The 14,474-nt window shown below is 52.1% G+C and overlaps 1 protein-coding gene across 15 annotated transcripts in view; it reads left to right on the forward strand.

Annotated features, from left to right (window-relative positions):
• The window catches only part of rapgef1b (Rap guanine nucleotide exchange factor (GEF) 1b), a 58,501-nt gene that overhangs the window by 27,728 nt on the left and 16,299 nt on the right, over positions 1 to 14,474 (forward strand). For 13 of the 15 annotated variants that reach the window (XM_049018925.1, XM_049018922.1, XM_049018920.1 and 10 more), the window contains exons 2-10: positions 2,742 to 2,887; positions 3,850 to 4,028; positions 5,858 to 6,014; positions 6,233 to 6,321; positions 6,519 to 6,671; positions 8,132 to 8,252; positions 8,332 to 8,512; positions 10,622 to 11,116; positions 12,963 to 13,195. In XM_049018925.1, coding sequence (XP_048874882.1) covers positions 2,774 to 2,887; positions 3,850 to 4,028; positions 5,858 to 6,014; positions 6,233 to 6,321; positions 6,519 to 6,671; positions 8,132 to 8,252; positions 8,332 to 8,512; positions 10,622 to 11,116; positions 12,963 to 13,195 — 1,722 coding nt within the window. In that variant the 5' untranslated portion in view covers positions 2,742 to 2,773. The remainder of the gene's footprint in view (positions 1 to 2,741; positions 2,888 to 3,849; positions 4,029 to 5,857; positions 6,015 to 6,232; positions 6,322 to 6,518; positions 6,672 to 8,131; positions 8,253 to 8,331; positions 8,513 to 10,621; positions 11,117 to 12,962; positions 13,196 to 14,474) is intronic. The other 2 variants (XM_049018934.1, XM_049018933.1) reach the window with 1 other exon arrangement.

Genomic DNA, 14,474 nt, shown 5'->3' on the forward strand with positions numbered 1-14,474 from the left:
CACCCACACCGGGCCCCACTGCACGCAGTCCTGGTGAGGCCGGGCTAATCGCCTTTCCTGACCGCAGAGCCGCTGCAGCTCATCTTGATGCTTGTCCATTTCAGGCACTGCGCTGTGCATCCCTTGAAAACCACCTGCGGTTTTTTCCCCTTTAATTCTGATGAGAAACTTACATCAGATGGTTCCTCAGAAATATTGGTTTTATGTTTGTCGGCTAGCGAGACCCTCTCCTGCAGTGGGGGTGCCGCGCAGCGATGTGTTCTCCCAGCAAACTGCACATTTTGCTGCACTGCTGCAAATACTCACACTGTCCCTTTGTGTCTGGAGGAAATTTGACCAGAAGTAGTTGTGGGTCTTAATGTGGGGGAGGCTGATCTACTTCCCTCAGTTTTTCTCATGCACTGCGCCCCCCCCCCCCCCACACCACCCCCCGCATGGTGGCAGGTGTCTCGGGCTGCGCTGCGTTCTGTGTAGGCGGAGACCCTCCTGTCCTGCAGGGCTCATTTGTCCCACGCTTGTTTTTTCAGCAGTGTGTATGGTTTTTAACTCCTGGGGGGGCACAGAGGCCCTGGGGAGGGGAGGGGGGGGGAGTCACCAGAGACACAGGTGGAGTTACGGGAGGAGCTGCTAGCGTCAGAGTGTGCCGGTACCTCGAAGCTGGTTATTTTCCTTATCAGAATCATCGGTACCAATCTTTGCCCTGATCGCACCGTTAGACTTGGACAGTGTCTAATTCTTCATGCCGCCATTCTCTTCAGACATGGTGTTTTAGAGAAGCAACGGTATTCCAATATTTTAGAATCTTGGTGAGTAAAATTCATTGTAAACCCAAAATACCATGGTATACTATAGTATCGCCCAAACTTGTCTGCCGTTTTATTTAGGAAAAGGCTGGAATCTTGCCCCCCCCCCCAGCATTCATATTCAGCAGGCTGTATGATACCGGACATGTTCCGAAGGTCAATTATAGCGACATGTGGTGGACTGATGGCCCCCCTCCCGCAAGCATTTCGAGATTGAAGAGCTTTTCGGAAGAAGCTGCCGAGAGCCGACTGTAAACGCGGCTGCTTCTAAGCTCTTCTTGCCTTTTCCTTTTATTTACGCCTCGCCAGTCAGCTGTGCTTTTCCCAGGACGATGGGAAGCTCGCTGCATAATATCGTTTGGACGCAGCCCTGGACCGGTCTCTGCTCCTACAGCTTTTCCCGGCTTATGAGGTCATCATCGCGTTTCTCCAGCGCGCCACAAGCCAGTGGTGGGGTCCTCGTCCTCGAGGTCTCTGATTAAACGCCTCTGAACGCTTAAGCACTTTTTTGATTTCCCTCAAGCTGAATTAGATGCTCTAAGTGTCCTCCTTGGGCACTTCTGCCCTGCACACCCAGGCCTGTGTTCGGAGCCAGCCTCTTAAGTGAATAACATTCCCTTAAAAAGGTTCTTTTTCCCAGTAATGTCGATGTCAGGCCGCAGTGATGCAGGCTCTCTCTCGAGGGCGTGTGCCGGCCCAGTCTGTGAGTAATTTGGCCTGTAGTCTGAAATGACCTCACTGCACATGCAGCACTTGTTATTCGCCCTGTGCCTTTCTGCCACAGGCAAGTCTCTGCCCCCTAAAGGCCGGAATGGGAAGCGCACCATGATGTCCGGATACCTCCCGATCGTGCCACCCGGAACCAGGTCGCTGTTGGGCAGAGGTTCACATCTTGCATTGCGAATGGCTGACCTAGTCAGTCCAGTACTGCCTCCTAAATGGGGACACTGGGACAGACAGTATCTGACTATTCACATTGACATGCAGACTTTCGCACGTTGACTCTGTCACATGCATAAAAAGTTGGAAGCCTTCCCGTAAGCACTGCAGCCGGCAGAAGTGGCAGTGAACTGGCAGTGTGCGCTCTCGCTTCATTCATTCTCCAGTGTGGTAATGGGAAAGGCTCCTCCTGAACTCAAGGTCAGCAGATGGTGGGTGGATGCCGGCTCGTCTTTACAGACGTTGCTCTTCTCCTCGTATCGTCCATCCTGCTCGAATTGCAGAGTTACAGCTGCTTACGGCCGGTCCCTGTACATGTGTCGCCTGGATGGGAGGTTGTGGATTAAATGGCACTTTCCTTTCTGCTAGAATTCTCGTTTCCGGAGCTGAAGTTGCGGTTTTGTGTGTGTGTCCTCCTTCCCGCTGCTCAAACATCGCCTCATAATTCCATCTCCCAAACATGATGCCCCCCCCGGCTGCCTGTTCTATTGAGCTGATGTTTCCGACTACAGAACCCTTTGAGCGCTGTCCCAGATATCTGTTCCGTGTCGGGCTTTCATTTTCCAACAGCCCTCCCCAGTGCGGGGGTCACAGTGGGCTTGGAGTCTCTCTCTGGATGGGACACCAGCCCGTTAAAGGTCTTGAACTAACATTTCTGTCAGTCTAGCGATACCTATTAAGCAAGAGTGCCTGTCTTTTGGATCGTTGGAGGAAACTGGTATATCTTGAAGGGAGAATGTGCAAACACTGGGCACACACTTTGCTCGAAATGGGAATGAACCCACAACCCTTTGGGTTGTGAGGCTGCTGAGCCATGGTGTGTGTGCGGATGGTGGTGGAGGTGATGGTGATGATGATATTAATATTGCCATGCAACTGGCAGTAATCGCTGAAGGTTGCGTAGTATCAAGATGAATCCCAAGGTCTCTGTGCTGCCGCTTTGCACGAATGGCTCTGCCCTGACTCCTTAGTTTGACCCAGTCTCTCTCGCCCCCCCAGACTCCAACCGCTCCCATCTTTCCTCCTTCACCATGAAGCTGATGGACAAGTTCCACTCTCCCAAGATTAAGAGGACGCCGTCGAAGAAGGGGAAGCAGCTGCAGCCGGAAGCGGCGGTCAAGGCAGCGGAGAAGCCGGCTAACAAGGTGGGCGCCCTCTGCGGATCCGGCTCTCCCACGTCCCGCGCGACATTCCCACGCGGCATTCCCGGCCTGCCCGCCTTCCCGCTGCGCGCCTGTTTGTTGGTTTTTGCCTTTTTTGTGTGTGATCGTTTCCCTCCCCCGGTTCCTTTGGCCCATTGTCTGCCTGTTTTATCCTTTCTGTCTTTTCCCCACGTTAGTCTGCAGCAGTGCCCCCCCCCCCCCCATATGACATATAGACGTCTGTGTCTGCGGTTTTGATGCCACTGGTCGCTACATGCCTAATCCACACCCCCCCGGTTTGAGTCTTGGCAGAATAGCCGCATCCTTGTTGAGTTAAACCCGCTGAGATGCTCAGAGGTGTCAGACAAATGGCCGAGCCTGAACTCACACCCAGGCCATCCCCCTCTCGCCTCCTGACCCTGATCGCTGACCTCTGCCCCTTATCAGCCATCTGCCTCATGTTACCTTTCATTTCTATGATGAAACTTTACTGTCATCGTAGTTATGCAATGAAACTTTGTTTGGTGGCTCTCAGAGAGGCAGCATCAGCAACGGAGAATATAAAATACGCAATAAATTTATCAGTAGACGAAAATAACAAGTGGACAAGCCAAAAAAATAAAAGAAAGCAGTACATTGGAAATAGGTATTGCACACATCATGGTAATTATATTGCACACATTATAGTAATTGTATTTGTGAAATGTTAGCAGGTATGCAGCGTAAACGGGTATTGCACACATTATAGATGCTGTTGTACAGGAGAATTATTCAACATAATTATGTATAATAAGTAATTGCCTCTGGCATACTAGCAAATTAGTTATTTTTTTGATGCTTCCTTGTGTAAATGTGCTGTGATAAACGTTATCTTGCATACTAGCACACTAGTTTATTTCTCCGTAGTCTTGGTAATTCCCGCTCAGACTTATGGGCTGCGATCTTCTTCTGCTGCTGCTCTCTAGAAGGTGAGCCGGCTGGAGGAGAATGAGAAGGAGGTGGTCAGCGCCCTGCGCTACTTCAAGACCATCGTTGACAAGATGGTGGTGGACAAAAAGGTCCTGGAGATGCTGCCAGGCTCGGCCAGCAAAGTGCTGGAAGCCATCTTGCCGCTGGTCCAGGTGGAACCAAGGATACAGCACAGGTGGGTGGGTCTGTGGCGTGGAGCGCCTGCCGTTTAAGGTCCGCAGAGCCCCGATACCTCGCTAAGTTAGCTTCAGGGATCCTCCTTGTTATCATTCGGCATTCTGGCGTATAAACAGATTCCGGTTCTGTTTTCGTGTCACTTCTGTGCTTGAAAGCAAACGGAACTAAGAGACATTCCTCAGTGGTTTGACCTTCCTTCTGCCCAGATGTGTGTGGTTTGCAGGGCTGCCCAAACGATGCCAGGACTAGGTAGTGTAGCAGTACTCTGCGAACAGACAATGGAAGGAAATGTGTTCGAACTCGTGAAAGAACGGAAAACGAAAAGTATCTTTCATGGTTTAAAGCAGTTAAAGCAGCACTTTGTGAATTTCACTTACATGTATATTTAATATTCTTCAAGCAAATTTCTCTAGGGTTATAAGGAAAATTAATTCTTTTTGTGATGTTTTTGATACTGACATATGATTTGTAGACATGTTTCCCAACAGTGAAGTTCACTTTTTATCTTTATGCTGCACAGAGGGATAATTGAGCCCTAAAGCGCAGATTAATATAATCCTTAACTTCCCTGTCTGAAAATGAGTCTAAATGACGCCTGCCGAGGGGCACTTCCCCCTGGGGCCTATTGTTCGCCCCTTCCTCTCGCGTGGAGAGTCACTCTGGTGCCCCAGCGTCTGTGGCAGCTGGGGGGGGGGGGGACTGCCTGGGTCAGCCTGAGTCAGCCTGACCCCGCCTCTCCCAAATCCCTCTGCTCAGTCACAGCAAACAGTCCAGACACATGGAAGAGTCCAGCCTGGAATTCTCTATGAACCCCCCCAGTGGGTGCGGGTGGCCTGCTGCACCCAATGACAAGCTTGACCCTCCCCTAGGCTGGGCAGATACCCCTCAGTCACAGCATTCTTTTTGATCCACCCCCCAGCTGCTCCTGAGAATCTCCTACCCCACCCTGCGTCTGGGCCGATCCCACTCCCTGACCAGCAAATACAGACAGTTTACTCAATTATTCATTACTTTAAACATCAAAATTAAAATATAATAGAGTTTAGTTACTGGGCCTTTGCCCAGGTCCCCTGTAATGATTTTTATCTTGTTAATTTTCCTGAATGCAGGACACAGGTGGATAACATGGTATATCTGTACAATGAGTCTACATTGGCCATTGGGTAAACAGTCATAAACATTCGTTTGATATTCTTTAATTAAGAGAGTTTGTAAATGGCTGTAATGTACCATTTATCGTGCCATCTTGTGCGAGAGCCGATTACTCACTTATGGCAGTACCCTACTGCCACCCGATCCTTCTCCTCGCTACGACACTGCGAGGTGCGTCACTGGCATCCAGGAGCTGAGTAATCGTCCGTGCGGGATGTCAGGGTCGACGCACCGCCTGCCCGTGTTTAGGGCAGGGCTCTCCGGAGCAGCCCTGAGGGTTCAGCATGTCCGAAATCTCCATGGCATTCTTAAGATATATGTGCCGAATGTTTGGTATCTCAGGATTTTGGTACCGGCCCAGCTGAAAAAGGTTCTTCTTGTTGGCAGCTTGTGAAGTACTCCTCTGCCTTCCCAAAGAGAAGCCACTTATTCTGAATTTTGCTCATTTCAAATTCAGATTAATCTCACCTACACCAATTAATTATTCAGATTTGTATCCCACCCCCACCCCCCCGCAGTGGTATTGATTAATGGAGTCTGTATGATGCGTTACTTTGTGCTGTCGGTCGGAACCGTCCAGCTGAGTTTATGAGACCCCTTGGGTGGGGAGGTGTTGACATTCATGAGGACCTCTTGACGTGTCACCAACCAAGATCCCCTTTCCCTCCTTTTCAGCTCGGCCGTGACCTCCTGCCTCAACCGTGTGTACCAGAGCTTGGCCAACCTCATCCGCTGGTCTGACCAGGTCATGTTGGAGGGCGTCAACCAGGAGGACAAAGAAGCCATTAGCACAGTTACCACTGTCATTAAAGCAGTACTGGATGGGGTCAAGGTAGCCATGAAGATGCACTTCCTGTCTGAATGGTCTGAACTGCATGTGGTGCTAAAGATCAGCACTGGGGGGGGTGCATGTGACTGCATGGGAATCCTTTGTGCTACAATATGATGGCATTTCTATTGCAACACAGCAACAGTCAGTTTCATCTCTGTAAGGAGATCTTGGAATGTAATTTGGGTCTTTGACTCCTTGGACATCTTCTGCCTGTTTAGGAACTGGTGAAGTTGACCATAGAGAAGCAGGAGCAGCCCTCCCCAGCGTCCCCCGTCAAGCCGGCACCGCCCGTCACTGCATCGGAGAGGTGGGGGCTCGCTAACCGCCTCTTGACACACGCTGACATGGTGCCTTTTACGCAGCTCCTGACAAAAATGGGTCCTTCATGTCGTGGAACAGCTTCGTGCTGAAATTCAGGCTGGTCCTCCGTAAAACAGTTGTCCACCCTCCTCATTCCTCAATTGACCCCCTGACCTTTTGACCCATGACCCCGACCTCTAATAGCACCCCAGAGCTGCCCCTTAACGACCGGGAGAAAGAAATCCTGACCAAGACGGCAGCTGTGACGCAGCCCATCGAGACCCTGGCGGACGACGCTGACGAGGAGGTGGCCCCTCCCAAGCCTCCTCTGCCTGGGCTGAAGGTGCCAGACCACAGGTGAGGGTTGCTTTCCCTGAGGGTGCATGTGGTGGTTGTGGGAAGGGGGGGGGATTGTGTTTTTCCTGTGATCTTAATAGGCTGCGGGGTTCGAAGGTCCCCGTAGAGTCGACTGTGGAGCTTTTATTGCCTCTGTTGTTAATGCTGACTGATAAGGTCGCTGTACTCGTGTTAAAAGGCCTCTCTGGGTATTTCGAAGCGTATGCTGGTCTGTTCCGTGCCACGCCCCACCGAGGCCAGAACAGGCTAAAGAAGGACGATTCCGGAAATGCAGAAGTAGGCTTGCCGGAGGCTGAATTGCAGAAGTGCGGTCCAGGCTCCACCCCTTTCCAGAAAGTCTTTGTCATGGGCCTCTTATCAGATTCAGAGAGAGAGAGAGAGAGAGAGAGAGCGCGCACGGGTATCTGCAGCAGCAAGACAGCGGAAGAACGGGCAGAGATGAGCGCGGAATGTGCCAGGCGATTGGCGCGGTGATTGGTGATGTGCTCCGACGCGCGTTACATGAGTCATGGGCCAGTAAGACTTCAGACGGCACTTCTGTGATGGGCTGTTTAGTCACTGTGCAGTCAGGGAAAAAAACTGCTTTTAATGACATCAATTCAATCAGTCAGTCAAATCAGTTTTTTTGTTTTGATAGCTGACTTTTGCAAATTTGCGTACATTTCCATCTCTATTCCAATAGCTACACTTAAATAACCTTCCCGGCTGCTCTGCGATCCCTGCAACGTGAGGCCAACGGAGAGGTTTTGAAAGTTTGGTTAAGTTCAGGTTTGATGGTCTGACACTGAAGTGATAGTGTATGAGCTGTTACTGCAGTGTAGAGTGTGTGTTTTTTGCAGGGGGTGTGCTGTTTTGAGCGCTGCCCTGCAGACGCGTACTGCAGTCGGGCCCCGGCTCTGCTCTCGATTTCCTCTTCCGCGCTGCCTAGGGACAGTTTCTGAGAAACCTGCCTAGCTGAGAAGAAGACAGGCAGTGAGGTCGGAGGCGAGGGGTTCCTGTCGCCCTGACGCCCGTCGCTCACACATGCTCCGCTGTGAAGGGGGGGGGGGGCACAGCCACTGCCCTTGACCATGGTGATTTTGCGATCTTTGCATCATCACCAGGCCGCCAGCGATGCAGTGCTTGTGCAACGGAAGTTAGCTTGCTGTCAGTTTTTACCAGTTCCTGTCAGGCCTCCTGTTTCACTGAAATGGGGGTTGTGTTTGATTGCCCATCTGGCCAGGAGTGCGCATTTTGGGACCCCCCCCAGAGGAAAGACCTGGAGCCTAACACCCGCTGGGGTTCCTGAAAACACCACACAGTGCTCTGTTATCCAGGCTGCGGATGTGGCAGCCAGGCATTTGTGTGTCAGTATCTGCTGTTTGCCACTGTGACCCAAGTGGAAGCTGAAAGCAAACAGAGCTGCTCTTATTAATCTGTCTTTAATTGCCACCATCGCTATTTGTATCTTTTCCGTTTAGCCCCCCAGCCCTTCCCCCGAAAAAGCGGCAGTCCGCTCCTTCTCCTACCAGGGTCGCTGTAGTCGCCCCCATGAGTCGGACCACAAGTGGCACCAGCCTTCCCGTCGGCATCAACAAGCAGGTAACGTCCAACCCAATGGGCTCTGTTCTGATTGGCCGGCGAGGGCTCCCACCTGACCCAGTGCCGCCCCCCCCCCCAGGAGTACGACATCGAGTACCTGCAGCGGCGCTTCTCTGGGGGCAGCCACTCGTTCTGCGGCGAGTCTCCACATCTCTCCCCCTGCAGCAGCATGGGGAAGCTCAGCAAATCCGACGAGCAGCTGTCGTCGCTGGAGCAGGACAGTGGGCAGTGCTCACGCAACACCAGCTGCGAGACCCTGGGTAACACCCACGTGCGATGATCCTGCATGACGTTATTGGCTCTGGCCAGCAGGTGGTGTCGTGGTTAAGGTATCGGTCACATGGCTAGCAATTGTAGGTTAGAGTCCCAGAAGGCATTCTGTCTCTACTCAGGAAGCCGGTACTTAACCAGTTATTTCCAATGTAAAACTCCCAAGTGACTAATTAAACTCCAGTTTAATTGCCTCATCTTTTTTTATTGTTGGATAGTACTCGTTTTCTATAAAGAGTGAAATTTTATTTGTTTGAATCGTTTTAAAATGTAACTTTTAAAAATATATTCCGTGTAAATGTTATTGTAATTCAAATATTATCCAAGTCAAATATTATTATCCAATTCAAATATGTTACTGAAACAACTTTGGACTTGAGAGTTGAGCTGCACACAACTGACCATTTCTTTCGACTTTCACTTTGGCATGCAGTGCTCCTGCCCACTGTCATGTTTACACATACGCTGACACCCACCCCCGCGCACAAAGCCACACACCGCTGTCCCCTTGGGGGGGGGGGGTATGTCATCACGCGAACAGCACGCTCTCATATGCTCACCAGCTGTGATGCTGTGATCTCTCTCTCGCACACACTCTGGTGCCAGGCTGCTTTCATCTCTCAAAGGGGAGACCTGTTCTCTGCCCCCCCCCCCCCCACATCCCCCAGCCCTTGGCCCCGTGTCCTTTGCAATGTGCCACACAGAGCTCTGCACAGGACCATGTCAAATGCAGCAGCCTGAGTGTGAGGTTGCTCCCCTGAAATGGCCTTACTGGTCCCACACATCCTGCACCAACGCTATTGCCAACCTCCCTTCGTTCCTGCTGCAGTTCCCGGAATATCGGCTCATCACATTCCACGTTATGGATGCCCTGTTCTCAATAATGCAGACACTTAATGTTTGATTTAGCAGATTTTTTAAATTCATCTAGGACACACACACACACACACACTTTCCCATTGCCCTGAATTTTTGGTGTATGATTAATACCTGATATATTTTTAAACACAATATGAATGAATGGAACTACAGTGGTTAATTGTAGCTTCAGGCCGAGATTAATTACATGGATCTCCCAGAAGAGTAAATAGAGATTTCCTCAGAATAAGGAAGCATTTATTCTTGATGACCGTGGTGAGATATTCTTTTGCCCCTGTCGCTATAACCTGATGTACCCCCTCACTTATAAGGAGTCTTGTACTTTGGGGCTGAATAGCGCAGAGTTTGTTCATCCGCTCAGCGAGATGAGTTGTTACTTTGTAGCTGGTCATTGGGCTGCTGGGTGACTGCTTACCCCCCTGTGGAGTTTTCTGTAGAGCTTCTTCTGAGGAGGGCTGCAGACGCCCGCGCTCAGTCTGAAAAGACGGTTAGCCGTGAAAGCGCAGCCTGTGCGCGGAGGGCCTGCCAGTACTGGGGGAGGGCTGGGGGGGGCGAGAGCACTTCCTTTGAGGAGTGCTGGCTCGCCTCTTGGCTCCCCGGTCTATCACAGCGGACTCTGTGTTCCTCCGGAGAGAGGCCGCCCTCTCGTCTCCCGGGCCGCGTGCTGCGGATGAATGGGAACCGCGCCGCGGGATTCCTGCACCCGCGTAACCAACGGGCAGCAAGATGGGCCGGCGATGGGGAGGCGATGGTTGCCGTAGCACCCGGATTTGCATGGATGTAATGCAGTGAGCCCGAATGGAAAATGGAAAGTCTGCGACTTCTCTCGGACGTTGAAGGTTTTGGTTGTGTGTGCAGGAGGAAACATTCCTCGACGTTTAAACCATCTGACTTAAGCCCGAATTTTCGCTGTAACTAATCATTGCAAAATTAATAATAATGCAGCTCATTGCATTTCACAATGCATGTCCCTCTTTTTGGGTCTATGTGACTTAAAAGAATTAAATCAAAACATCTTATCTGGTCTCTTCAGGTGTAACTCGGTGTGGCGGATTTTCTGATTCAGGTCCACGGCTGCGATGTGATGTGGAAGCTAAGGGACAGTTATTGAATGCAGTGACAGAACCAGCATAAGTTTCTGCTCAGGGTCATCTGGAAATGCAGTGAGCTTTGTGTAGGCTAGGGGGCGTCTTGCCTGACGCTGTTCCCTTCCCGCGCAGACAACACGGAGAGCTACGACCCCGACTACGACTTCCTGCACCAGGACTTGTCCAACGCAGAGCACCTCCCAGCCCTGTCAGCGGGGGGGTGCCTGAGTCCCCTGCCGGAGAGTCACGGCGAGTCGCCCCCGCCCGGCTTCCCGCCTCAGGCACCACAGCTTGGTTTCAGCGTCCCACCCAGCCCGCAGCTTCCCCTTCAGGGTCCAGGTGGGGGCGCTCCGCCCGCGCTGCCCCAGAAGAAACGTCGCAGCACCTCGCAGGCCTCGGGCGCCCTGGACGGGTCCGGGATACGGGCCTCCTACGAGCGCCACCCATCACACTACGACAACATCTCCGAGGAAGACCTGCAGCCGGTGCCACCCTTCCCGCTCTTCACGCCCGGCTCGCCCATGCCCCAGAGCAACGGCGGGGGCTACCTGCCTGAATTCATCTCCAGCGAGACCGGCGACATCCCCGAGAGCCCGCCGCCCCTCCCCGAGAAGAAGAGCCGGCACAGTGAGTGCTCTGGGAAGGTCATGGGGGTGGCGTGGGGAGGAGCATGTGAGGATGTGGGGGGGTGGGGGCTGCAGGATGTATTACATACTCATATATATCATGCACATTAATATAACACCCGCCTTCCAGCAGACATGGCAAAATGAGGTAATCTACCCGGAGTGAAACGGAAAGGGTGCGGGAGAAGGTCGTGGGGTGTCAGATTGGGGGTCAACCCCCTCGCTCAGATGCCGAGTGTATTATTTGAAGAAGCCTGGAACCGGACAACAGATTGGGGCTAAATTCTGATATTCGGCCAGGTCTTCTGCCATAGATTCATGGGTGGGGGCAGCCGGAGATTGGGTCTCACAGAATGAAATGTTTGTCTGTGAATTCTGGGAAATGTTTCGCTGGTTAGAACACAAGCCTCTCCCAGGCCGAGAGGAAATGACCTCCAGTGTGTGCGGAATGACTCTCTTGTGCTTGGGGGGGGGGCGGGGGCTGATGTCATCTTCTATTGATGTTTAGGTTTACTAACAACTAACAATGTAGAAGTAACCCATGGTTATGTAGGCGAGTTAATGTCTGCTGAAAGGGGCGGGAGGCTGGTAATCTGGGTGGAGTTAAAACTTCACGCCATAAATTGCCAGGATGATGGTAGGGGAAAAATGCAGGTGCGTAGCGCTGCTGACAAACAGCATGCATGAGCTTAGTAAGGACGGCGTCTGAATGGCCACGCCGACCGTCCCATCTCTCCCCGCCTCACACCGCATCTCCCCGCCTCACACCGCATCTCCCCGTCTCTCCTTGCCTCACACCAAATCTCCCCTCTCTCTCCGTCTCTCCCCACCTCACACCGCATCTCCCCGCCTCACACCAAATCTCCCCGTCTCTCCTTGCCTCACACCAAATCTCCCCGTCTCTCCTTGCCTCACACCAAATCTCCCCGTCTCTCCTTGCCTCACACCAAATCTCCCCGTCTCTCCTTGCCTCACACCGCATCTCCTTGCCTCACACCGCATCTCCCCGTCTCTCCTTGCCTCACACCAAATCTCCCCGTCTCTCCTTGCCTCACACCAAATCTCCCCATCTCTCCTTGCCTCACACCGCATCTCCTTGCCTCACACCAAATCTCCCCGTCTCTCCTTGCCTCACACCAAATCTCCCCGTCTCTCCTTGCCTCACACCAAATCTCCCCGTCTCTCCTTGCCTCACACCAAATCTCCCCGTCTCTCCTTGCCTCACACCAAATCTCCCCGTCTCTCCTTGCCTCACACTGCATCTCCTTGCCTCACACCAAATCTCCCCGTCTCTCCTTGCCTCACACCAAATCTCCCCGTCTCTCCCCGCCTCACACCGCATCTCCCCGCCTCAAACCGCATCTCCCCGCCTCAAACCGCATCTCCCCGCCTCAAACCGCATCTCCCCGCCTCACACCAAATCTCCCCGCCTCACACCAAATCTCCCCGCCTCACACCAAATCTCCCCGTCTCTCCTTGCCTCACACCAAATCTCCCCGTCTCTCCTTGCCTCACACCAAATCTCCCCGTCTCTCCTTGCCTCACACCAAATCTCCCCGTCTCTCCTTGCCTCACACCAAATCTCCCCGTCTCTCCTTGCCTCACACCGCATCTCCCCGCCTCACACCGCATCTCCCCGCCTCAAACCGCATCTCCCCGCCTCACACCAAATCTCCCCGTCTCTCCTTGCCTCACACCAAATCTCCCCGTCTCTCCTTGCCTCACACCAAATCTCCCCGTCTCTCCTTGCCTCACACCAAATCTCCCCGTCTCTCCTTGCCTCACACCAAATCTCCCCGTCTCTCCTTGCCTCACACCAAATCTCCCCGTCTCTCTCCTTCCCATAGTCCTGCAGTACATGCAGTTCGTGGAGGACTACTCGGAGCCGCAGCCGTCCGTCTTCTACCAGACGCCCCAGAACGAGAGCATCTACGAGCAGCGCAACAAGCGCTTCCAGGAGGTATACGGCTTCAACGACTCCTTCAGCAGCAGCGACTCTGTGCACGAGCCCCTGCTGCCGCCCGCCCTGCCTCCGCCCGCCCTGCCGCCACCCGCCCTGCCACCCAAGCAGAGGCAGCTGGTGAGTGACCAGGGGAGCCCCAGCCACATCAGTGCCCGGCGAGGCACGTAGGGCTGCTGACATTACGCATGCCTACCATGAATAAGGTAGCATGACTTGACACTTCATGGTGAAGATGACAGGGGGGCAGTAGGGTTTGTCCCTAGTAAAGTATTTGCTGTTATTCACCTTAAGAATCAGCGCCTGGTATGTCGGCCTTTCTGTGAGATGTTCCAGCTTGTTTAGTCTGCGACGTCTGTGATGATTCTCTCTGGATTGGTTGCCCTTTGTTTGGTCTGGAACTTTTCACGCATCATATCAAGGCTTTATTTGTGTCATCACCTGCTTCAGGGAGGTAATATTTACTGATTGGCCACCCAAGTAATTTTGGTTTTAGAGATTATTAGACTTGTGTCTGAATATTATACTTCTCATTTTATTATATTAATTGAAGCATCTTTATGGCAAAACTAGAATTTACTGGAATGCTTTGGTTCATTTGGACGAGTTGTCATTTTAATTCTTATAAAGATGCACTTTCATAAATATTCTGATATGTTGCTCCCTGTATGCTAGTATTGATTTGGTCTTTCAGATACAGCCCCTCTCATGCCGACCTCCGGCAGGCATAAAGGGTCACACACATGTAGAGAATTGACATGATTGGTACAGATGCACCTAGAACATTGCAGATGGTGTTTTTGTTTGGCTGTCTGTAAGTGGCAGACCCCCCCCACCTTCCCCCCACAGCTGAAAACCCAGCTCTGAACAGGACAGGAGATGTTAGGGAGCAATGAGGTGGACTGTACAGCTGCCTGAGACAGATCGTATTGCGATATGATATTACAGCATCACACCCACCTGCCCATCTCACTGCAGAAGATGAATGTGGACCTTGTAGCAATTCAGTCACGTAGGTATTTGGAAATGTATTCGGCTTTGGTGAGATTTAAGAATACTCTCGGCACCTTTCACCCACAGATGTCATCTTTTCGTCTTTTTCTAACATTGATGTGCTTCAGTATCTCTTCTGAATTTGTTTGACGGAAAAGGTGGAGGTGGACGCTAATCGTTTAGTCCGACCAGGGGTTTGCGATTTGGAACCGACACAGAAAAGCGAATGCATCCATGAACTGTGTGATTGTAGCAGAACGTACAATCCGCAAAGTTTTTAAGTGTTAAACCTGCAAGGTAGGATGTGGTTAGGCAGTGGGAAGGTTTGGGACGGTTCCTTTGATGTGGGGCGCTATATTCGCCAGCGAGCGCAAGCTCCACCCCCTCAGGCCTGCGGAGAACAGAT

The sequence above is a fragment of the Brienomyrus brachyistius genome, chromosome 7 (assembly GCF_023856365.1).
Source record: "Brienomyrus brachyistius isolate T26 chromosome 7, BBRACH_0.4, whole genome shotgun sequence".
NCBI classification, from domain to species: Eukaryota; Metazoa; Chordata; class Actinopteri; order Osteoglossiformes; family Mormyridae; genus Brienomyrus; species Brienomyrus brachyistius.